Source organism: Xylocopa sonorina, chromosome 1 (genome assembly GCF_050948175.1).
Source record: "Xylocopa sonorina isolate GNS202 chromosome 1, iyXylSono1_principal, whole genome shotgun sequence".
Taxonomy (NCBI): Eukaryota; Metazoa; Arthropoda; class Insecta; order Hymenoptera; family Apidae; genus Xylocopa; species Xylocopa sonorina.
In genome coordinates, this window is record NC_135193.1 from 18,987,603 (window position 1) to 19,012,301 (window position 24,699).

The following is a 24,699-nucleotide window of genomic DNA, read 5'->3' on the forward strand; positions in this document are numbered from 1 at the left end:
AAGGACATCCTCGTTAATTAGTCAATAAATTATCCTTCGCGCTCACGACGCCCGTTGCTCTCCTCGTCTTCCCCGCTCGGCCTCGTCCTTTTTGCCCGGGAGAGCTCAAGGGCCGCATACTTTACGACACCTATCTCGCGCGACAGCACGATGCATTTCTCACAATCAGGACCCTCGAAGACGGAAACGCGTCTTGTAAGACGATCCACGAGGTGGTCTTGGTCGCTGGCTTTCAGCCACGATGAATTTTTCAACGATCGTTTCGTCTCTCTCTCTCTCTCCCTGTCTCTCTCTATCCCTTCGTTCCGCAACCCTTCGATGCCGTCCACCGACTATTTTACGCGTTTACCCCCTGCCCGCGTTTTCGATATCGCGTAGAGGCGCGAAGCAGCGGGAAACGGATCAACGTAGTAGTAGCTACCATCTCTTCTTTTTTTTTTTTTTTCGTATATCGTCGCGATTCGCTCGCTGGACGCTTTGGATGCTTTTATTTCAATAAACGAAGGAACATCTATAAAGTACTTTGGTTGCTTAAGAGGAACGACGACGCCCCGGTAAGAGAGCGAGCGATCTTTTTCGCGGGGCGTGTACATAAATAATCCGCCGTGGAAACGCGACGAGGAATCCGTGGCAGGTGGACTCGAGCGATCCTCATAATATCTCGTCCCGTTCACCGGTGAACATAAAGATTCGATCGCGTACGCGCTCGTTCGTACGTACCGTGCCACGTGACCGTACATCACCTTAACTATTTCCTGGCGTAGTACAGGCCTACCGGTTCGCACGATCACGAGCAACACGAGCGAGCAACACCAAGGGACGGCGACAGCGTACGACGTTCGCAGGGGTAACGCGCGCTCTCATCCGTGCGCTATGCTCCATGGATCCGACGCATCCGAGGGAGATAACTCCGGTTGAGGCTCCCGCGGGAAACCGTCGATCCTGCGAGGGCTGGATCGACCTTCACCGTGCGAATGACGGACGTTCGCGTTTCGCTCTTCCGAACGGACCGCCGCGGATCACCTTTCAACCATTTTAAGAGGCGCGACGCTTCGTAAATTTCGCTCCTCGAACCGGGCGCGCATTCTTCGTCGAAATTACGAGGCAACAATTCACCGAGGAGGGGAGACGAACGATGGTGCCGGTTAACTTTGCTCGTCGACGAAAGCCGGGTCCCTGTGAACCTCGAAAATTCCGAATACGTAGTCGTTCGCGTGCCCGGGGGTTGGAAACGCGTCGCCGTGCGCGTCCAACAGATGCGCCCTCAGCTCCTTCGCGAAGTTCGTCTTGAACGGCTCGCGATCGCCACCTTGGCAGACGTCGCACTCGTAGATGGTCTTGCCCGGGTGCAGGCTCGTCGAGAGCACGTGTTTCCTCAGGTTTTCCTGCAACACCAACCAGAGATAAATACGTGTCCGCATACGTGGTTAGCTGGAAGAATGCTTGGCAGCGGGGCGGAGGGGATGGAAGGGCGAAGGGTGAGCGGTTAGGTTCGAGCGAATACGCGACAGGCGACGACGGTCGGGACGGGCTGCTTTCGTTGGTATCGGTCGACGGTGAATACCTGCGACCAGAATCGGTCTGCCGCAAACCGGACGCGTTCATTGGCTATGCCATGGAGCATTTAAAGCCGCTTTACCCTCTCGGGCTAAGTAGCTGGCCGTAGTCGTAAACATCTTCCTACCAGGCGGGCTTATACGAGCCGTTGATGGCAACGGCAACATCAAATTTAATTTCCCATAAGTAAATCTTTCTGCGCGGGCAGCGCTCCGTGACGGTCTCAGATAAAGACCCGTTCACACCGTCATGGGCGGTCGTCCACCTTTGCGCGAAACGGCGAAGGACCGCGGAAAGTGTACACCGGTCACGCGAATCGCGTTCTACACCCTTCATTAATCCGGATCGATTCCGATTCCGTACGATATCATTTCGCGTTCCACGTATACAGCCAGTGCAAACCGCGCCGCCGTTACACGCCTCTCGCGATACGCTACCATACGCTACTATACGCTACTATATGCTACTATATGCTACCCGTACGCTACCGCCGGCAAAGAATATTTCGTTTTACGAGCCTTCGTTCTAGGATTTCAGATCGCGCCGCTTTATCTTCCTCCACCTTTATTCCTTTCCAGCTGGGATTCCAACCGGCCCACTGGGCAATATTAATTTCTCTGCCCGCGTACGCTTGCCCGAACGTAAACGTTCCCGCGTGACATACGCGTGTGCATATAATACTTGTATGAAAATTATCAAACGCCGCGATAAGTCTCGCATTCTTTCGCCTCCTCGTCTTCCTCACGCGAGTCGGAGGGGGCACCGTAAAATCGCGAGCGCAAATTGCCGGGTTCTTTAACCCAGATCGAGATTTTATCGACGAGATATCCGCAGGGATAGGCGCGTTTCCCACTTTTTGCGCGCGGTTGATACCTCGCGGATAAATTCTCCCCGCGTCCCGTTCGCCAGGCAAATTTCCGTCGATGATACGAGCGAGTCGATCGTTTCGCCTTCCAACGCCGGAATCGTTAAGTCAATGCTACCTTTTCGAAAACGAAGGATCGCAGTGGAAGAAGAAGTATCAGCGTTCCGCGTATCGAAGCGTTAACGCGAGAAAGGAGTGGAAGCGAGGGAGAAACGCGAGGGTGAGCGACGATGCTGGTACGTCGATGCGCGCGTAGGGGGGTGGTAGATGAAAGAAGAAGCGACGCGTAACCATCCGAGGTAAATCATAAACTGGACGGAGGTGGGAAGGAAGAAAGGTGGCGCGTGTAATCTCGTTGACGCAAGGCAAGCCGCTCGCTACGTGGAAGGGAATTTCGTCGTTAAATCGGCTCGCGCGCTCCTTCCTTATTAAAGTCTTACCGAGTAAACGGCCATCGTCGAACTCGATATTGCCCTCGGATTAAACCGATCCCTATCCGCGCTGCAGAGTTTTGCGCCCCGCACCCTGACTGGCGTACGCGTATCGAGCCGTATCGCGGACGAATTTAATCGTTTGTACGATTGCCGATCGGTTAGGGTTATCGCGGCCGGATCGCGGGCACCGCGAGGAGGTGCGGCGGGTACGAACAAGACCAGGAATCGCGACGGTTCCCCTCTCGCAGCCCGCGAGTAAATACGACGGCTGTGCGCCGATTCAGAAGTGCCTACCGTTGTATCATTACCGATGCAAGACGTACCATTCGCAATTTCTACGGTACCGCGAGATTACCCGGGGCTCAAGTTATCCCGGGCTGAGAGCCACTGGAATGAGTTTATGTCGCTATCAAAGAGACACGGAGCCCTCGTATGCGAGTCGCATCCTAACTAAAGCTTCAAAGGGCATTAGCATACCGGCCGCTCGGTATGACTGGGCCGTGCGTGTGTGGGCATCCAGTGAGCACAATTAACTCGTTATCTTATCGCGCCTCGGTGGCGGCAGAGGCGGCGGCATGGTCCAAACGTTAAGGTGTACTTTGCTTAATTTACGCCGCGGAGTCACCGCGGGTACAAAAATTGAACTGCGAGTCAACCTTCGCTACCCGCCGTCTCCTCTACCTGTGCACGCGTGCACGCACGGTTACGCCTAATACCTCTCTGATATATACTCCGACATGTACGCGATGGGACAGATCTGTATTTACATGGATCGACGGGGTCGATCGCGCGGTTCGACTCACCAGATTGTTACTGGCGTAAGTGCAATAACGACACTTGTACGGCTTGGTGCCGGTGTGGAGTCGCACGTGCCGTTGCAAATGCGAGGCGAGCTTCGTTTTGAAAGCGCAACCGCTGTAGGGGCAGGTTCGTTGCTCGCGCTTCGCTGGGTCCCCGTCGGCGTCGTGTCGGCCGCGATGCCTGTAACAGAGAAAACCGCATTCTTTTCGATCGGGCCCATCCGTCATCGCGGGTTTTTTTAACCGGGACAACCAGCGCGCGGGTCGTCCCGGCTCGCGAGAAGGAAGCGGGGCAGGCGCGAAATAAGAGGACGAACGCGCGCGGGACGAGTTCATCGTCGCAGCGGGGCCGATGCGATTATGAACGACGCGATATGCGTGCGCGTTATTACGAGGGAGCCATCGGGCACGGGTACGTGTATATCAGGTTCGAAATGCGTGACACGTTTAATTAAAATCCTCTGTGATTTACTCCGCCGCACAGAGCGACGGGGGCGAGCTACGCGGCCGCGCGGAGGGGTAGTCGACGGTGGAGAACAACGATGAAAAAGAGAAACGAAAGAGGTACGAGGGCAGGAGAGGGCGGCAGAGGAGGGGGCAGGGGCTGCGAAAGGGACAGGGAGGATGCAGCTGGGCGAGATGGGGATTTAGCGGGCGAAAGAGCGCGGTGAACGAGCGAAGGTGGATGAGAAAGAGAGCCCCGTGACACTCTGCGGCTGCGTTCAGTTCGACTCACGTAGTAAGTACTCAATTCGCGATGAAATATCGCGTCGACCATCGCCATGCGGACGATCATAACGGGTTGCCCGCACTTGGCCGACTGCTGCACGCAACTTCCGCTTTCGTGGCTCTTCCCCTTCTCTCTCTCTCTCTCTCTCTCTCTCACTCTTTCTCTCTCTCTCTCTCTTCTTCTCTCTTTCGATTTTCTCTTTCTGTTCTTCTCCCCTGTTTTCGGACGCTCGTTCGGTAGGAGAAAAAAGCGGAGACGGGCCAAAAGGAGTAGCAAATCAAACGGGATGAAATTTATTAGCCCACGATGTCCTTAATAAGACCTAATTTACTATCCGCGTCGAATTGTTCGCCACCGTGCGTAAACGCGCGAGAACCCCGATCGTATATTTTTCGACGTTGCGCTTTAATTACACCCGGTCCCCGCCTCCCCGTAGGACAATTAAAAGCGAATCGATCAATCGGTTAAAGCGACTTGTAACGCGAATTTAAACATATTGTATCGCGGCGATAGTCAAGATTCTTTGAATCAATTACATGTATTAACGCTCATAAATATTCCGAGCGCTTTGCTCGATTTGCGGTAACGAACGCGCGAACGTTGGCTAAAATGTATAAATTAGTGACAAATTGATGACTAATGGCGGTGATACGGCGTCACCGTTTTTACCGCCGCGCAAATTATTCAGAGCGTAAAAAAAAAGGTATCTAATTCGTTGTGCGCTCGCAGATTTGCCCGGCTAAATGTTACCGGTCGAATATAGCCGGCGTAGTATTTCTTAGCAATTTAGAAAAACCTGTTCCATCCGACCCGCAGCCTACAAAATGAATTGATACGAATAGTACGTTTCTCGTTTTTTTTTCTCTTTTTTTATCTTTTTCTTCTTTCGCGCTGGTAACGAAGCGGTCCCATAAACTGTGCCCAATTAGATTTTCCAATAAAACAATTTTTCTCCCGATACGAGTATCCCCGCCATGTAATTAACCGATTGTAATAGAAACGACGAATTAATCGGAGATTAATTCGCTTTCCCATCGATGCCGCGTTCCCTCCAACATAAATAATCGTCAGGCACGGACATTTTTAAGCGATGATGTACGCGCATCGACTCCTCGCACGTCCTCGAGCTCGCGGTGCCTGTATACTTACCTACAACGCCCATCGCAATTAATTCTCGACTTCCTGAAAGACATCGATCATGCGTCGTACATACGCGAGATCCAGGAGCGGAATTTCAATTAAAATTCGATGCCAATAATAATCGACGGGACGATGGAATCGACGCCGACTACCGCGTTAAATTCTAACGATCGCGCGAGTCCCTTTTCAACCGATCGCTCGAAACTTTCGCTCACCTACGTAGCTGGGTCTTCGTTTTGGCCGCGTAAGAGCAGTCGGAGCATTTGTATCGCCTGTTGGAGGGCGTGCTGTCGTGCACCAAGCTTCTGTGCGATCTCAATTCGGAGGCTGTTCGAAGCACCGTGGGGCAGCCCGGAAGTCCGCACTTGTACTTTTTCCCGGCGTGTCGTAGCATGTGCTGTCGCAGAGCGTGTCTGAAAGGGAATAAGGGAACGAGCGGTTTAAAAAGAGCCTGGCCTCCTCGTCTCTTTATTTTTCGTCGTCCTTGCGCGGCCACAAGCGCGTCCTACGAAAGCATTTCACCGTATAGAAAGATAGCGAAGGCGATGTACGCGCTGTCTCTGCGTATCGCGGTGTAATATTTGGAATGCCGGTATTCGGTTGTTCGTATTCATCCGGCCGCGCGCGACGTAAGGAGGAATAATGATTTCGCGACTTAAAGGGACGCGTTTTCGTTAAATCCAACGCGTAATAAGACAGCACAATGGCCCGACGAATGCACGGTACGCGTGTGACCATCGGCTCTGTTCGCACGCCGTACGATCCGATCGCAGCTGTTGCATCCTATATCAACCTGCCGGCGTGCGCACACAAGAGCTGCACTTTAAATAGTTTCCGTCAAGAGGTGACGATCTATACGGTTAGTGAACTTACTCTCGGTCTCTAGCCGACCAGCGAGACGTAGCTAGGCCCTCTGGCCACCGTCTCCACTGTTGCTCGCCTACGATTCCTACTCTAAATAGTGTCCTCCCTGCCTGCGCCACTCTCTTCGCGCCTCCTTTCACGATCGTCGCACGGCGCGTCGCTCGCGTTGCCAACCGCGGAGGACACGTCCGATGGATCGAAAAGGTCCAAACGTTCTCCACCGCCTGGTGACGAGAACGCGAACGCGAGACACACCGACGAACAGGTAGCCAGCCGACGAGAGACACCTGACCGGGTGGAAAAAAAAAAATGGTGCCACCGGATAACACCGGGCATTCCTCGATACGTACGAAACTAAGCGAAAGCTCGTCGATGTTATCGAAATCGGCAGCAAATTTCCGAACGTGGTAGCCACGATCTTCCCGCACGTATCTCTCTCCGCTGCTGTCCCGAGATCTTGGCGAGCGAGCGTGGTCAGCCGCGCGGGGAAACCTACCGGCGCGGCGGTAGCTGAACGAAGGACACGAATTTTTCGAGATGGCAGCTCGACGATACCGGCAGTGGACACCACGAGCAGCGGGGCGAATACGGGGCCCGGACGGGTGGACGAAGGACAGGGAATCGCCGGGAGGAAAATAGAAGAAAACGGGTCAAGGGAGAAGGGAAGAGAAGAGAAGAGAAGAGAAGAGCAGAGAAGAGAGGAGACGAGAAGAGATGCGAAGAGCGGCGAGGAGGAACGAGAAAGGAAGGGTAAAAGGAAGGGACGGTGAGCAAGAACGGCAGAAGCAGAAGAGGCTACGAGATCTGGGCCGTCCTAGAGGGAGTCCCGGCCTACCCAATTGGCTACGCAAGTGTAACGGCAACTTTTACAATGTCAGGATATACACGCCCTCGCACGAGCTTAGGACGTACCTTCTCTTACACCTGCACCAGGCTGGTCTTCGCGAGAGTACGTTCCCATCGTCCGTGTGTCACTTCGCCGTGCACCGGACCAGGCTACTCGTTACTCTTCGCATTCGCGCGTCTCGTCGTCCCCTCCGTCCACCCCCTGCGACGTCCCTTATCGACGACCGTCTCTCAGGCGGGACCGGAAACTCTCTTAACCGAGTCGAACGGCAATTTGCCTAAAAATTTCAATCGGAACGACGCCGATGTCGAGATCGCGACGTGGAACGCGGTGTCGCCGGGTAAATTATAGCGTTTCGAAATCTCGTGTTGCCGGCCCATTCCGGGGGGATTGGAATTCCGATAGAACAATATTAATATGGCGGGCCGACAAAAGCGCGTCTCGAACCAGGCGACATTGACGAAAGAGAGACCGAGGACGGTATAAAGGGTGAAACGGACGACGATGAGGAAGAGAGAGGGCAAGAGAGAGAGAGAGAGAAGGCGCGTTCTCGGCGTGTGTTTCGGTGGAATGTCGCAGGCGTGACAAGAGGCCGTTAAGAAGAGTCTCGGTCCGATTGGGTAAGCGGATGCGGTCACTCCGGATGATTTAGCGCGACGTCCACCGTCATCTCGTGAAATATGCGCCGCGCCGGCCCGACTCGAGGTCATTTAAAAGTCTAATTCGCGGCGGTACGATCGTCGTTATATTCGTCAATAACGGCCGCGATACGTCACTGCGAGAGCTCGCGAACCAAGACGAGAGAGATAGGACCGTATAAATCCTGGTCCCCCGACCGTGCTCGATCGACGCATCGATAGAATAAGCTACGTACGAGAGGGAGTGTAGTAAAAGGAGAAGGTGGAGGAGGAGGAGGTGGTGGTGGTGGAGACGCGACAGCTCGCGGTAGCTGGAAGCGAAAATTCGTACTTGTATCGGAAAATTAGCAGTATAGAAGGGAATAGTTGGTGGATCTGCGGTCGCAGTGATTCGTGTATAGGTTGGCAAAGGTGAAGTCAGACGGGGTATAGCGACGTACAGGTTAATATTGCCTCGATCGTTGTGGGATGGGAATGGCGGAGCTGGAGCGAGGCGATCGTGTACTATCTGAGAGGAGGGAAGCGGATGAGAGCGAGCGAGCACGGGCATTAATTAAAAAGGTTGCGCATTAAAATGATTTGTTTTAATTGGCTGAACGCGCTGAGGTATTTATGGCCTCGCGGTCCTTCGCTCGGTCTGTCGGTCTGCGGCCTCTACAACGAACGTCGACTCGAACTTCTTCTTCTTCTTCTTCTTCTTCTTCTTCTTCTCCTTCTTCTTCTTCTTCTCCTCCTTCTTTTTCTTCTCCTCCTTCTACTCCTCTTTCCACTTCTCCACCTCTTTCTCCTCTCTGCTCGACTCCCCCTTCCGTCGCTTTCTCGGCTCGTCTTCTCTTCGCCTTTCACGCCTTTCTCGCCTTCCTCACCTTCCTCGCCGGGTCCTTCGCGGCCTAGTCCCCACCTAGCCCGCCTCTGACCTCTTCGATTATCTCGAAATCGGACGATCGTTCATTCCGGCTAGCCACGAGAGCCAACAGCCGATTCTCTTCAGAGCCGCGGCGGAGAACCGAGGGCGATTCATAAATATCGTGCCACGACAAGTGGATCTTTATTACTACGAATGATTTACAAGCGACTCTGCCTAGCTCTTTCCTCGACTCTGTCACCTACGTATCCAACGGGCTCTCCCGAAACAACCGTCGGCCGTTCTGTCCGTAATTTACGAATTTCAATCCCACCTTCTCCCTACCCATTCTTTCTCCGTCACGTCGTTCATCCTCGATGTTCGAACGAGAATAAAAACAGTCCACACGAATTTCAAGCTTCCCACATCTTTCTCCGTCGTCTCTAGAAATTTAGACAAGTCCCGCTGGAGGGAACTGGAGAGCTGCAGCCAAGAGGAAACCCCTGAAAGCGGTGATCGGCGCGATGGATCCGCGGGCCGAACTCTACGTGGACGGTTAAAAGGTAAATACTCGGAGAGCCGTAGGCCCGAGCCCAGGCGGCCGCGGTGGGTGGAATCAACGTTTCCAGCGGACGATGGCCAAGGTGGGATCGTGATGGGCCGTGACGGTGGTGTGGCCGTGGAACGATGCCGAAGAGGAGGCAGGACCAAAGTGAACCGAAGGTGATGCATGGCCGACGGTTTCTACGGCGGGGCCGCAGACGAAGAAATAAAGAATAAGAAGAATATCCGCTTCGTCGGGTCCAGAGCCGGCCCCCTGGAGCAAACGCTGTCATAACTCAATCCCACCTTCGTCCGTTCGTACGTCCGTACGTCCGTCCCGTACCGGTGCAGGTTGCACCTGCGTCCGTCCCGCTCTACCTTCGACTCTTCTCCTCGCGTTCATCGTTCACCACTCTCTCTCTCTCTCTCTCTCTCTCTCACTCCCTCTCTTTCTCTCTTTTATACGTTCGCTCGTCCGTCTTTCTCGTAGCTCGATCTTGATCATGGCGAGGTATACCCTCCCGATGTAAAGTCATCGGTAGATCTTTCTCTTCCTCGCTCGTTAGATTCCGTCGAGATCTCCGCCGCCTTAAAGCAACGAGTTTTTCGCACGCGTTCCCCGCGTCGGACCCATCGATCGGTAAATATTATAGCGTAATCGTGGGTTACGCAAGCTCGTCGCTGGAGGAGGCGACGCTGAGGGGGAGGAGGAGAAGAAAAAAAAAATGAAGGCGGACGAGAGTCGCGGACGAGTTGCATCGGGCGGAGAGACGGAAAGTTATCCTCGCGGCGCGCGATTCCCCGGATTCGATCGGTGGTCCTTTTTTCCACGATCGAAATTCCATCCGCGCGAACCCGATTCCGGTAAACAGCTTTTTGCCGTGGGATCGAGACGCGCGCGTGTGCACGCGAGGGACACCGGGACCACCGACGTTTCCACTTGTCGTCGAGTTAACGTCGATTTCGGCTGGAACGAATTCCGTCCGCGCTCGTTTCGTCAGTTGTTACCAAGATTCTTGGCCCCGGGAACCGGTTTACCCAGATGTGATTCACGCGTTGTTTAAACGGCATAAATTGCCCGATCCCACTCGAGATAGAAAATCCCGAAAGACGAATCGCGGCTTTAATTATAGATTTCTCAGATTTATGTAAACAAGGAGATAAATCTACGGTCGCGGCGCAGAGATTTTGACGCGAGCACGACGAGGAGGAGGGGGAGAGAGTGCGGTATAGAGAGGTGATCCGCGTACGCGTCGATCGATCGAACGCGTACCGCTCACCTCGATCCTCTGCCGACTCGTCGAACGATAAATCTCGCCGACGGAAAGGCCGGCGAGACCGGACATCGTTCGGATTTGCCGCGAATGGAAACGTAAATCGGAACAAACGATCGAACGACGAAACGTCAGGTCCTCGCAGCTCGCCGCGAGGGGCTAGAGTGGTGGACGCGAGAAGAAGATGAAGAAGAAGTAGAGGAGGAGGAAGGGAAAAGAAGAGGCGAAGCCGGCTTCATTAACGCGTACGTGACCGCGCGTCAAAATAAGTTGAAATTAACTCCGGCGAATCCCAATCGAAAACGGTCCTGCAGGGACAAACAAAACGGAATTTCGTTTCTGTCGACCGTCAGGGAGTGGTTTGCCAGTCCCGCATTTGGCGCTGATGCTGTAAGTCGGCGGGAGTAAAAGAGAAAGCGAGGAACGAGGAAGACGAGGGTAACGAGAGGGAGATAGAGAGAGAGAGAGAGAGAGAGAGAGAGATGAGAGGGTGAGAAAGGAATAGAGGGCGGGTGTGGGGGGTGTAGGAACTGGAAAAGGAAATGGGATAGAGCGAGAGATTCTAGCTGCCGCGTCAGGGAGATTAGGGGATCGTAGGGTTGGTTGTTGCCAGTAGAGCCAACGTGGGCAGAGAGCGAAGGGGTGGTTAACGCTTCGCAGCCGAGGCTCAGAATAAACAACAATATTATAACGCGAGCTTAATTGCGCCAGAGGGCTCGGTAACGGGCGCATAAATCGGAGCAGCGAGCGCGCGCGCCCTCGAAACTACCCTCACCACCGCGTCCTCCTCTCGCTTTACCTCCGTCTTCGTCCCACCGATTCCGCCAACCCCTGGAACATGTACCAGTCTTCCACGAGCCGCTCCCGGAGTAGGATTCATTTACAATAAACATGTCCTCCGCTAATTTCGTCGGTGGAAAAGGAGGAATCTCCAGAACGGAGGAGCGTCTTAACCGTAACGTACGTCGACGTTTCTGCGTTCTCGTTCACTCGGAGAGACGATCATTCGTTAGGGGAAAATCGCGAGTTCTTCGTTATCGGGGAGAGGAGATAACCATACCGGAGATTACGAGCCGAATTTCGCCAAGGACACCGTCCGCTCCGCGGTCGCGTCGCGCGAAAGGAACGGAAAAACGAGAAGGAAACGGAGAATAAATTTTAATTAAACGCAACAACATCGGATTCGCCGGCTTCTACCCTCGGCCTTTACCGCATTTACGAGGTCCGCGCGCGGAGTATTCGCTCCGGGCACCGCACACACCGCGGCCTCGTCGAGAATAGCCGGGGCCCCGTGGCGCGTCGCGACGCGATCCCGAAAAATTGTTCACCTCGCTGAGGGAACCCGAGCAGAACTACGTCCTATCTGCGGTTTGGCCACGTTACAGTCGTCCGCGAGCTGCGGCCAGCGGCACGGTGCCTGCGATCTTTCTGCACGGACGTAGGAGTAGAGACGTAGGTCTTTTACGGATGGACAGGCGCGGCGTAGAAGAAGCTGAAGGTGAAAAGGGACGTAAAAAGAAGGAGAGAGGCGAGCGGCGCGGCAACGGTGGGTGGAAGTCGAGGCTTCGGGGGATGGTGGAGTTTCGAAAAGAGCTTGTAAAGGGATGGCGAAAGGGAGAGGCAGAGGGAGAGAGAGAGAGAGAGAGAGAGAGAGAAAGAGGGAGAGAGAGAGGGCGGGTTAGGTCTGGGTTAGCGGCCGCTGCGCCGGCTATATCTACGCGTCCTCGACCGCAGGCCTGTTTTATTTTATGAATCGCAATATTTCACGCGACAACTGGACTCGCGGGGCGGTCACCGCTAAACTGTCTGCATACGGGGGCCGTGCTTACCGCGTGCCACCATACCAAACCATACCACACCGCGTACCATCGCTACCGACCACCATTGCCACCACACGGAACGAAGAAAACCTATACCCACGTACCTGGCCCGCGTACCTACGTACCTGCCCCCCCCCCCTCACCTCCCCCTGTACGTACACGGCCGCGTTCCTGCGACACAATGCGCGCACGGCAGACACCTCACTAATACATTTCAATGCGACGAATGCGGTGCAACAGCGTCGCATTGTTCCAAACCGGTGGTGGTGGTGGGGGGGAGGGAGAGGATGCACGCGGAGAGAAATCTTTCCCCCTTTTTCCTTTTGCTCCCGGTAGCACGGACGATCCGCCGTAGGGTACGCCGCGGCCGGATGTTTGAGGGTGCCTATGGGGTGATCCGTAAAGACGACACCGTGCCTCATTAGCAGGGCCCGATCGAGGTGAGAGAAAACGATACACTCGCCGCGCACCGCTCCGAGACAATGGTTCGAGGGTAGCGAGAAGGACGGGTGGGGGGTGGGGGGCGAAGGGGGGCGCCTTCCTGGCTCCCGGGGTTCTCGAAATTTACGATGATCGGAGATTTATGTACCGCCTCAATCCGAACATGCCTCGCGTTCGAATTAATCGCGCGAGCCCATGGGGTACGACGGTTTTCTCGTTATCTCGAATCCGGTGACTCGGCTCTTTTCTACGCTCCCGTCTGCTTTCGATCCTCGAGACTGCACCCGCGTCGCGCTCTCTGGTGTCTAAGAGAGACCCGCGCGTTACGGCTTACGTTTGCCCGACGGACCGTCGTCCAGCTCGCTGCCCGTCCGTTTCGAAACCGCGAACGAACGGAACGGAAACGGTTCGCGCGCGTTTCGCGCAGAAATGTAACAATATATCGGGGGGCGAGGGGTAGACGCGAATCGACCGGCGGCCCGGCGAGGTTACGGCAATCTCACCCAGTATGCCTATCTTTACGGCGTTTACCTGACCGGCTACGAAGGAGGTGAACGCGCCATTACTGCTACGAAAGATAAAAGATACGCGCGCGCGCCACGCCGCGGTCCATATATGTAAATACCTCTGAGGAACTCGCGTACACATCGTCAGGCAGAAACGAGGGGGTTGCCGGTGGGTAGAACGCTGGAAAGGACTGACCGGAGCACGACGAGAAGAAGAGGGCCGCGCGGCGCGGTACGAGAGCCCCGGAGGGCCCCGAGGGTGGAACGAACGAAACGTACGGTCAGTAGCTCGCGTATGTAACATACTATCTTGAATATGCGCATACATCGAGAATTGCCCGTTTATTCTCAGAATTGGTTAGGCGATCGAATGCGCGGGAGCTGCCCGTCTTCTCGTAATTATCTCTTTTCTCTTCCTCCTTCTTTACTCCCGCCCTCCTGTCCCCTGCTGCTTTTCTTCCACCGTACGCGAGCCCTCCTCCTCTTTTTTTCCCCTCTACCTCTCGTTGGGACTCGTGCTCTTCCATTTTTCAATCTTTTCCTTACCCCCTTTTAGCCGCCGTTCCTTACCGGTGTCACGTTCTCGTTCGATCTCTCGCAATTTTCTCTACCCGTTGTAACTTCTCTCCCTCCTCCTTCTTCTACTTCTTCCTCTTCTTCTTCTTCTTCTTCTTCTGCTGCTGCTGCTGCTGCATCGAGCAAACGATGCGACAAACTCCAGAAATAGAATTCCAGATCGAACGAAATATACGTGTCTTTGCAACTAGGTTCGTATAATCGGCGATAACAGTTTGTTGCTCGCGACGAAAGCTACGAACGAAACTTTCTGGAACCCGTCTACGTCGCCTTGGCCGCGTACGTTTGGGGAGAACGAATCTCGACTCTCGATTCTGAAGATCGTCGACAACCGACATAGGGTCGCGAGCCACGCTTGGCTCCGTCTCCATTTTCGACGGAAGGAGGAAGTTCTAATCGAAGGTGGCCTCGCCGGAAACTCTAACCACCTGCGGTCGTGAGATGACGCGTGGTTCCACGAGAATTAAAACCGAACGAACCAACGAACGATCAACCAAAGAAACACCGAATCCACGAGACTCGAGCCTCGAAATCGGTCACGAAGAAATATACGACTCCATGGACTGGTACCAGGTTGAAATAGTTGACACAGGGAGGGAACGAAATAGTTGGTCCAGGAAACAGAGCCGAACGAACGAGCCCACAAGTGTTAACATTCGCTTTACACCGATCTCTCTACGCTCGAGTAGTTTTTTAGGTTCGACATTCAGGTCGAGGGACGCGACCACGCGACGCCCAGTTACGGACATCAATGCTTCCGTATTTTAGATAGTACTCTCATCATACATCCGCCGATCGAATATTCGATTTGGTATCGGCGAATTTTTAATAGAAACCGCGAGACGTTAATCCTTGCCAATAATTTCGTGTAACGAAGCGTCTGCTGGACTTTTGCGTAAATAGTCCAGCACTTCAGAACGGTGGGACACGCGTGGTACACGCACGGTCCCATAACGCAAGCCCATTAAATACCATATAGAACGACCCGTTGGCTTACGCTTTGCTGCGAGACAACCGAGCCCTCCTACGCCCTCTCTCTCTCTGCCTCGAGTTTTCCGTATCATCTCCGCGTCCTTACCTCGGTTACTCTCCGGACGTTTGTCTCTATCCCTTCGACGCTATCGTCGCCTATAGAGATACGGCATTCTATTTTACAGTTATGCAGCGAGGACACTTTTATTAGGAGCGTTCCGCGATCTCAGCTCTCTGAACGCTGGCTTTCATTGTCCTCGCTCGATTTTTACTTCCACCACGGAACCGCGTGGTACCCCCGTTTTACTTATTGTTACGTAGAACAAGTCGATTCACGGGCCCCTCCCGCGTGCTCCCAGGAGACGCGAAAGCGCATGACGACCGATACGAGATCTACGCGTTCGAGCGAACCACCTAACGACACCTTGTACACGCGCATACCTAGCCGAAGGTATCTCTGCTCGGATATCAGGCGAACGTAGCCTTCCGCGGTTCGATCTCGGCTACTTTCGATGCATCGTTGCCCGGTTTCGGGGCGTAGTCGGCGATATTTACGATATCGGTCGCGCGTCGACGTTAACGCACTCGCGACGCTCGCGAGAGCCAGCCGGGGAGGAGACAAACGGCCGCGGTGAAAGGTACCGAAGCCGCCTCTAGGAGAGATCCCCGGCGGGGCTGTCAGCGCGGGCACCACGACCCGGCGATCCGCGATCGATGAAATATCTAATTGCGCCTAAATGGAAATACCCTGACAAATGCGAGGCTTTTGTTAGAACCCGCGGCGTATGAAACGCGCGCGGCGGCCAGTTTCCTACGCGGCGGGCCCCCGCATTGTCGTCACGATGCCAACCTCTCGCTATACGTCACGGGAATTATCGAGAGGTCTCGCGCACGAGCAACGTGACCGGGCAATTACTTTTACGCGGGCATTCGCCGAGCGATCGTTCGAAATTATTAATCGCCCGGTAATTTCGCCACGGAACAGAGACAACTTGTTCGTATCGTCGTGTCGGCGATAAATGGCGGGTCACGTAGCGGGCCCCGCTACGATCCTACTCACTTTGTGTAGAAACCGTTGTTGCACTCGGAACAGGCGAAGCTGCGTTTACGCCCGGACGAGTCGGGCCACACGCTCGACCCGGTGCAATCTCGCTGATGGGCGTTCAGGTCCGACCGCCTCGAGAAGGACGCGAGACACTTGGCGCACGGAAATGGACGCTCGCCAGTGTGGCTTCTTATGTGGTTCCGCAGCGACACCTTCGCGAACGGCTTGCTGCACACCGGACACGAATACTTTGGTAACGATTTCCCGCTGCTGGCTTCGTCCTTCTCGTTACGCACGACCCCCGCGTGCAGAGCCTCGTGGAAGATGAACTCCGCTTGCGAGCTGCTCGAGTAACTACATCTGTCGCATTTCCATTCGTTCTTCACTTCTGCTGTTTTCTCGTCGCTTAATCGATGATCGTCGCCTCGACACTTGTTCTCTCTGGTGTGTCTAGTCACGTCTTGAGACAGAGCGAACAGCGTGCCGCACTTTGGGCATCTGAGGACGCGCGAGGAAGGGTCGATAACTTAAATCATTCTTTGGAGTTTGTTAGGAGGGTGTCTTTTCTTAACTTACCTGTGACAGAGCTCTGGATGATCGTCGAGAAGGTGTTTCTTGTGCTCTGAAAGATTAGCCTGTTTCTCCTCGCAGTGGGGACACTTTCGAATCGTGCTCGTCGACGAATCCTTGTTGCACTTCCGCGCCTTCGCGATTTCCTTGTGACTGGACGTTCGCCGGTGCAGGATCGCCTCCTGAGCGGTCGAGAAGTTCAGCGAGCAGAACGAGCAGAAATAAGGCGCTGGTCTGGGCGAGTCTTCGCTCGTCTTGCTCCTCTCGTGCTCGACGGTGTGACAGGCCAACTGATGACGCTGAAGCGCCACTAACGATCGGACTATTTGCGGGCAGAAATCGCATTTAATCCGTTGCTGGTACTCGTCCGTCGCGGTCGCGCTCTCCTTGTGACCTGTCTCTTTCGCGTGCAGTCGAACCTGCAGGTTGTATCGAAATCGACGATCGCAGCTGCCACAGGAGAGAGCTCGTTGACGGCCAATCAGGATTGGCACAGAGCCGTTCATCATCGAGACCACGTCGCGATGACCCGTGCTGGACAGATGACCGTCCATGCTCTCCTTGTCCTCGCACCAAAAGTCGCAGGGGGTGCACTTGTAACTTCCGCCGATCTGGATGGACGAGACGAGTCGCGAATTGGAGATGGAAACGGATTTATGACGGATACGCACCTGTTCGAGGGTTTTCGCGTGGTGCTCGGATCGCCAGTGTCGCAGAAACGTTTCCTCCGTGTTGCAATAGAACCGGCAGGAGAAACACTGAAAGGGGCACTGCCGAACCACATTCGCCATATTTTCCAGTAAAAACCGACGCGCCCGCGGCCCACGAGGATTTACACCCGCGACGCGGCAGTGATAATGAGAGAGCAAATGCTTGCCCATTTGTGCTCTCCTCACTCGAGCGTGGCACATCTCGCAGCACAGTATTTCCTTTTCTCGTTTGCGAACCGTTTTCTTCGCCCCCTTCGTTTCCGGTGGACCTTTAATTCTCTGCCAATCATGCGTACGTAAACGATACTCGTAACTTAAATTTATCATAATTTCCAGACTGATGGACCACGGCAATCATCCTTAACGTGATTAGTATTAAATGGTAATTACAAAAATATTACTTGAGACATTGGAAATCTAAAAATTTGGTATCGATCGTTCGAAACGATTACACTAAGACCAAGTGATAATACGATGTTATAAGAAACGCGGTCCATCCGTCCGTAGTTCTGAAGCGAGAGGAAACCAATGGATCGTTAGGGTAGCGTAAAAATAGTAAAAATCTCGATCGTTACTTGGGCACGAGTCGACGTCTTCCTCGCAGGGTGCGTGGCCGCGTTACGCGGCAGGCAAAGAACGCCATCGATTTCTCGGATGCTCCTTCTGGCGTGCAAATCAGAGAGAAGATGCCTGTTGTAGACCAATCGAGAGGCAAGCTTCCTGCCGCAAGGACTGCACCAATATCCTGATTCGATATCCGTTTGCGCGCCCGGTACCCATTTCCCTCGCGTGTGTCCCGGCGGTGGCTGTCCGGCGTTGCTCTTCCCGTTGCCCTCGCATTCCTCGAGCTTCTGCGGAACGCGCGCGCGGCCCCTGTGAGAAGTCTCGCTTTTTCGCGCGGGCCGTTCGTTGGCCACGGACGGCAGCGAATTCGGGAATAAAATCGGTCGAATCCGGCCGTAACGATCGTCGCGGTCGATATTCGTGTGATAATAGCTACCTGGGTGGGTTCCGTGGGCCGCCATTTGCCACCGGTGTAACTCGGCGGCGGATGCTCTTGATGTTCGTCTTCAGGCTCCACCTCGTCGTCCTGAAGTTGAGACATATTTTGGGGAAGATCGTCCAATTCTGGCTTCCATTTGCCACCGGTGTGGCCACGCGGTGGACCCTCCCGATCCTCGCCGTCCTCAGACTCCGAGTACGAGTCATCCTCCCCCAAATCTTCCTCCAATATATCGTCCTCCGAGTCCTCGTCCTGGTGGTACTCGAACTCGTATCTGGCCAGATCCTTGTTCTCGTTGTTCGCGACCAGCTCGGCTAGTATCGTGTCCTCCAGCCAGGTCTGGTGAACCTGCTCGATCCTCTGCGACTCTTCCTGCCTCTTTCTATCCGTCTGCTTGCTCTCGACGTGGGACGTCATCAGGCTCTCCAAAGAACTTTCCGGCTCGTGCTTCACCGAGAACGCACCAGGTTCGATACTCGAGGTGACCTGAACGATCGATTGGCTTAATTTCCCGCGATTACCAGTGACCGCTGGTTTGCTGGCCGTGGAGGACACGATATCGGGAAAGCCAACGAGGGACGGCATGCAGAGATGGTCCGTGGGATCCTCCAGTTCCGTGACACCGGGCAGCATACCGTGAAGCTTCTCCTTCGACTCGTCCGCGTCCACCTGCGTCTTCTGACTCTTCTTCCTCTTGTCCTCCTTCTTGAACTTCCTGCTCTCTTCCATTAACGCGGCTGTTCTACGCGGGTTCGACTTGCTGCTGCTCTGCAGCTCCAACGAGCTGAAGAACGCGTCCGCGTTAAGTATCTCGGGGTAGGAAACGGTGGTCGGCGTGGTCGGCGACACGCGCACCGCCACGTTTTTGTCGTCCGGTGGCCGGCATCCGGACTGGCGGTGTCGCACGTAGCTCTCGAGCCCGTTTATCGTCAGGTGACACTTGATACAGAAATGAGTGTCATCGTCGTCCTCGTAACTCTCCATCGATCGCCTCGCACGGTCCAACCTGCGAACACGCGTTCCATCCGGTTCGCATCGATGCGTGACTCCCGTCCGTGACCGACAAACGGACGAGCGTAAGGAACGTACGAAAGAGGAACGAACGAAGGGTAACGCCGCTGCGGACGCGTCGAGCGCGTACGCTTCTCGCGTTCGCCACGGCGAAAGTTTCCAGGGCCGGTGGGAAAAGTCGAGCCGCCGGCCGCGGAGGGAAAAGTTTCGCGAAAAAGTAAGACGAACGCTCCACGAAAGGGGAGCGTGGAAACGGTAAACGGGCACCTGGAACGGGGACACGGGCATCGATGGGACAACTGACGGACCGTGTACGGATTACGCACGTAAAAGGCAGCGCATCGCGTAAGCGAACCGCACCGGGCAAATTGAAGGTCCGATATTCGCGGAACAGAAGGGAAACAAGTTGACGCTTCGTACGAGCTAGGGGTAGGAAGATCGGTCGATGCCGCTTGGCCGTTATTCGGACGACGACACTTCGCCTCCCAGTCCTGGCCGACCCTCCGCCGCCCTCCGCCGCTCTCTGCCGTCCTCCCCAGCCCGTTACCCACCCCTGCTTACTTCCAACCATCCACCGCCACCCCCTCGCCGCCTACCAACCACCTCTGCCTCATCCTCCACCTCATCCTCCACCGCCTCCTCCTCCTCCTCAACCTCCTCAACCTCCTCTTCCTCGCGTCCTTCTCTCCGCCGCCCGGACGCCCTCCGCTACCTCTACCCCCGGCCTTGTTGCGCCCTTTCCGTTTCCCCTTTCCGAAGTCTGCGAACCGGCAGCGACCTCGTGGCTCCGTCTCCCTACACCCTGTCTCGCGTCTCCCGTCTATACTCCCTATTCTCTCTCTATCGCTCTCCGGTCCACACCTCTCGTCTTATTAAACGAAGAAAACTACCAAATGAGATTTCCATCCGGCTCCCGAAACACGCTCCTCTCCGCGGCCCCTCCCCCGATCGCTTAACGCGCGGATCTCTGGCCGGATCGTTTACTTTTGACGTGACTGAAATTCGATTTGTAACGAGATACCGGAACTCGCGGAATTAGAAGGGTGAGCCCGGCCGCGGCGAGTTTCGAGCCGCCCTTTTCGCTGCTGCGAGTTCGTTCGCTCTTCGTGGAACAGATGGGGACCGGGTCGGTCCTTGAGACATAGGCGATCGTACGATCGTTTTTAATTTCTTCCACATCCTCGTCTCTAGGACCACTGTGTTTCTATGTTTCTTGGTTGCTTCAAAATCGCAGGGCCAATCGAGTCTTCCGTCCGCCGACACGAGACGTCGTTGAGCCGGTCTTTGCGCGCGTCTCGTCGAACGCGGACGTGTCACGCGATCGTTCGCCACGAAGAGACGAGGAGCGCAAAGGCGATCGCGTCCCAATTCGACACCGGACCGTCGTCCCTGGCATATTAAATATTTGCAGACCGGGGAGAACCTTTCGAGCGGCCGATATTAATCGCGACTAGGTGTGCGTAGCAGTTGTATCGAGCAGCGGAGGCGTGTCCGTACGTGGGAACGCGGACGATCGAGCGATCCGCAAGACGAGGAGGAAGAGGAAGAGGACGAGAGGACTAAATCGAGTAGGACAGATCCGTCGAGATTTACGAGTGTTTGCCGGAAAAACAAGAAAGCCCGTTAATTGGCCAGCGGCCGTGGACAGCATCGAGACGTCGATACGTCAATATAATATCCAACTTTGACATATCGCGCGGAGACTTGGAACGAACGGATGGGCCGGCGTTAACGTTGATCGACGATCACCGATGACTAATCCCTTATTACCCATCGCAGGGGGGCGGAAAAAAGTGCCGCGCACCTGCTACCAAGGAGGACGCCGTTTCCCGTTCGATTCTCGTCCGCGAAAAATAGCCGATCGTACCCCGACTGAAGAATGCCGGGGCCACTTTGCGATCTAACTGCCACAGACCGTGGGAGAGGAAGGCGAGAACCCGCCGAAGGAGGAGGAGGAGGAGGGATGGATACTTGTTGAACGCACGAACTAGACGAATTCCCTCTGTTGCGATGCCACGCGAGGCTAAATTACACGTGCATCGCGCGGCGGCAACGCGGTACCACCGTGCCGCGCGTCCGACGAAGAGGACGCATCGTCGACTTTGCGCGAAACGTAACGCGACGTCCGGTGGACGTCGATTCGATGGAACGGGGGTGCGTAACCGTTCTCGCTAATCCGATCCCCTCGCGCGTTCCTCCGTGACAACCGCAATTAACGCGGTGCGCGCGTAGTCGATCGCTTTGACCCTCGCGCACGAATTCGGTGGACGCGGTTCGGATCGGTTATCGATCTTAAAAAAAAAAAAAAAAAAAAAATAAAAATAGGGCAAATCCAATTTAAGAACAGTCGAGGTTCCATCGCGGCTGCAGCAGCGAAGGGTAGTTGGTAAGTAAGAGGAGATTGTCGCGTCGAGTGATCGACAGGAGACGCGTATAACGAGAAAATGGATCGGGAGGACGGGAGTCGGTTGCAGCGGCGGGTCTCGTCGGACTTTGGCGAATCGAAAGATCCGAAAGGAAGGGTGGGAAGGGCAAATAGCCATGGACAAACGTCCGAGATACATAGGTAGAGGAGCGCGAAGAGGTGGAGGTTGGTCTAGAAGGGAGATGGACCGGAGGTAGACGCAGGGGATGCAAGGTCCGGGGAATATTGAGCCGCTCCGTTAATGTTTATAACGACGTTAGACGTTGGTGTCCCCGGTAGCGCGTGTATAGGTGCCATAGCGTAGCTAGCTGGCTTCGCCTACCCTCCTAGCGTGGCCTCTGCTTCTCCTCCACCCTTCTTACCCTTTACATCCGCGTCTCTCTTATTATCCTTCGCCCTCGTATCGCCTCCTCTTCTCCTTCACCGGTTCTGTTCCCCTCTTTCTCTTTCTATGCGTTCGTGCGGCCGGTCGGTACCGTCTCTCGCTCTCCCCATATCTCGCCCCTTCCCGGTCTTTCTTTCGACTCGCGTCTGTCGTTCTCTTTCCCAACGGTGGCACACAGGCGGTAGTAGTAACAACGGTAGCAGCAGCAGCAGCGGCAGCGGCAGCAGCAGCAGCAGAGGTAGAGGCAGAGGTAGAGGCAGAGGCAACGGTAGGACAGGAACTGACATAAGCGTACGAGTGTGTATGTAGAGCACGTACTCGGGGGCTCTCCAGTTCGACGGAGTAGGCGGAGGCGGGTGGATGGGTGGGTGGCTGTAGGGTGGTCGTGGGGACCTCTCGGTCGAGAGTATGGGTTGTGGGTGGTGGACGGGTGGATATAGCGCGGAGGGTGAGTATGTCGGTGGGTCGACGAGGAAGAGGAGAGAAGGGGAGGGCTGCATCCTAGCAATGGGACGAGGGAGCCTCTGTCTAATCGATGCCGCGGCGGTGCGCGCTCGCCCCGCTGGCTATTACGCACCTTAATGTCCTTTTCCCTCGCCTCCTCCCCGCGCCAACCACCCCCTGGTCTCTTCCACCTCTTCCACCTTCGACGTCGCTATCCCCTCGACTGCTTCGCTACCTCGCCGCGCCACCCTCCTCGTCTCGCCGGCCTTTCTTCGTTTCTGCTTCTCTTTCTCCCGAAAGACCCTCTACGGCTCTCCTACCGCCACCTTTTCCCTCTTTCTCCCTCGCCGCCTCGTTCTCCCGAACACCGAGAGGCGGCCATGACACGTGTCAATCTACCGCAGACGCCCGATCGATACCGACGGACCTCGGCTTCTCTCTGCGCTCCTCCACCTCTTTCTTCGCCCTATCGTCGACAACCGACCCATCCTCGTACACCTCTAACCGTCAACCGACACCCGCGCGTCCCTCGCGACCCCTACGACCAAGCTTCCCTATAACCCGAACCTTCTGCGAATCCTCTACAACACCGCGACCCTCGACCCGTCACCAGGACCAGAGAATCGCGCGCGCCTATCTCTCGACTACAAACGAGATTTCGTTTCTACCGCTCCACGGCCAATTCCTCGCCAACGCTCTGGCCAACGCTCTGGCCAACGGCTTTCCACTGTCAACCAGCCCGACAAAACCTGTCCTTCTCGTCTCGACCGCGCCACCGACAGCCTTCGAAACTTCGCACCGCGCCCGACAACCTTCCTCCCGTCGAATTCGTAAGGAATTCCACCGTTTCCAGTTCTCGCGCATTTTTTTTTTTCTTTTTTTTTTTTGCCGTCCACCGTTCTCTCTCGCCACCACTCGCGGCACTCCATCGCGGCTTTCGTTCTTTTCCTCGCGCGCGTATCGCCAGGGTTTCTCTCGCCTGCAACTTTGCCGGTTCTCTCTCTCTCTGGATTATCATCGATAATCCTACCCAACGGTGTGTATATATAATACACCAGTGGCAGCGGCTATTTAACGAACGATAATTTAGTTCGACGTGGAACGGTCCAATTTGCTAATAAACGGAAAGCTGTGTCCAGTGGACTCGCGGTGGAAACGTACGCCGTATCCTTGGCGCGTAACTCGCTTAAAAGGACACGCGCGTTACGCAAAAGCGTTAACACGCTCGCGAGTTAACGCCGCGGCGAGATTCGTGGAAGGCAACGGAGGGCCACGAGTGCGCTCGTCGCCGACTCGAAACCGTTCCCGATATCCGATAATTCACGTATCGAGGCGAAACCCGATTTCGTTACGTTAGAAACGCGCCAAGTTTATCGGGCTCGTAAACTTTCAACGAGAGCGAAAATATGCGAGCGGTACGAGGAAGGAACGTTAAAGCGCGCTCGTATACGTCTCGCGAGCGTGGCCGTGGTTCGATTCCGTGGGACGGTCGGCCTCTTAAACCGAGGGACGATACAGAGTGCCCAGGACGTATCCATCGCTCGAAATAATGCATCGGGAAAGCTCGTAAATCGGGGCCGTTTGATCGGCATGAAAAAAAGCAGAGCCGGAGGGACCCGTTCGTAATTCGATTAACCGCGGGTGGTGCTCGTCTGCGAACTCTCTCTACGCTCAAACACCCGTGGAAATTATTTTCGAACGGATACGAATCCGGTCGGCGGACTTTTCGTCCGCCGGTGAGTTTCTAATCGTCGATCGTCCGAGTTATTTTCGAAACAGCGAAGGTTACTCGGTTTTGGGAGCCGAGGCTGGTCCCGCTTTGGCCCCCTTCGAATAATACCTAGTCCCACTGAGATCTCTCTCTCTCTCTTTTTCTCTCTCCTTTTCTCTCTCCCCTTCCTCGTTCGCTTTATTCTCCTCGACTGACCTATGCGTGTTAGCGAATCGTTGAGAAAAACCGGAAAAGAACCACCTTCCACCTTTGTTTTCGGGTGTAATCCGATGAAAAAACAGGAAGAAAGGAAAATGAAAGGAACGAAGGGTGGAAAACGTCGAGGACATGCTCGAGCGCTGCACCGGTACCGTTTGGCTTACTCGCCCCCTCGGTTTCTCTTTCTTTTACGAGTCGAGCAGTTAAGTTACTCGACGAACGTTTCTATGTAACGATGTCGCATTGAGAAAGGGCAACGAAATGCGATTAATCGGCGGGGGCTCGCATTTCTCTTACCTCGGAGCGTATAGGTGTACGTATATCT

At 54.9% G+C, this 24,699-nt stretch overlaps 1 protein-coding gene across 3 annotated transcripts in view; it reads right to left on the reverse strand.

Moving 5' to 3' along the window:
* Positions 1–977: 977 nt before the first annotated feature.
* The window catches only part of LOC143427279 (uncharacterized), a 154,515-nt gene continuing 130,793 nt past the window's right edge, over positions 978–24,699 (reverse strand). For all 3 annotated transcript variants that reach the window (XM_076901267.1, XM_076901251.1, XM_076901259.1), the window contains exons 2-9: positions 18,177–19,185; positions 17,752–18,027; positions 17,138–17,455; positions 16,473–17,077; positions 15,912–16,394; positions 5,742–5,939; positions 3,660–3,837; positions 978–1,385 (exon numbers count right to left, since the gene is read on the reverse strand). In XM_076901267.1, coding sequence (XP_076757382.1) covers positions 1,146–1,385; positions 3,660–3,837; positions 5,742–5,939; positions 15,912–16,394; positions 16,473–17,077; positions 17,138–17,455; positions 17,752–18,027; positions 18,177–19,163 — 3,285 coding nt within the window. In that variant the 5' untranslated portion in view covers positions 19,164–19,185 and the 3' untranslated portion in view covers positions 978–1,145. The remainder of the gene's footprint in view (positions 1,386–3,659; positions 3,838–5,741; positions 5,940–15,911; positions 16,395–16,472; positions 17,078–17,137; positions 17,456–17,751; positions 18,028–18,176; positions 19,186–24,699) is intronic.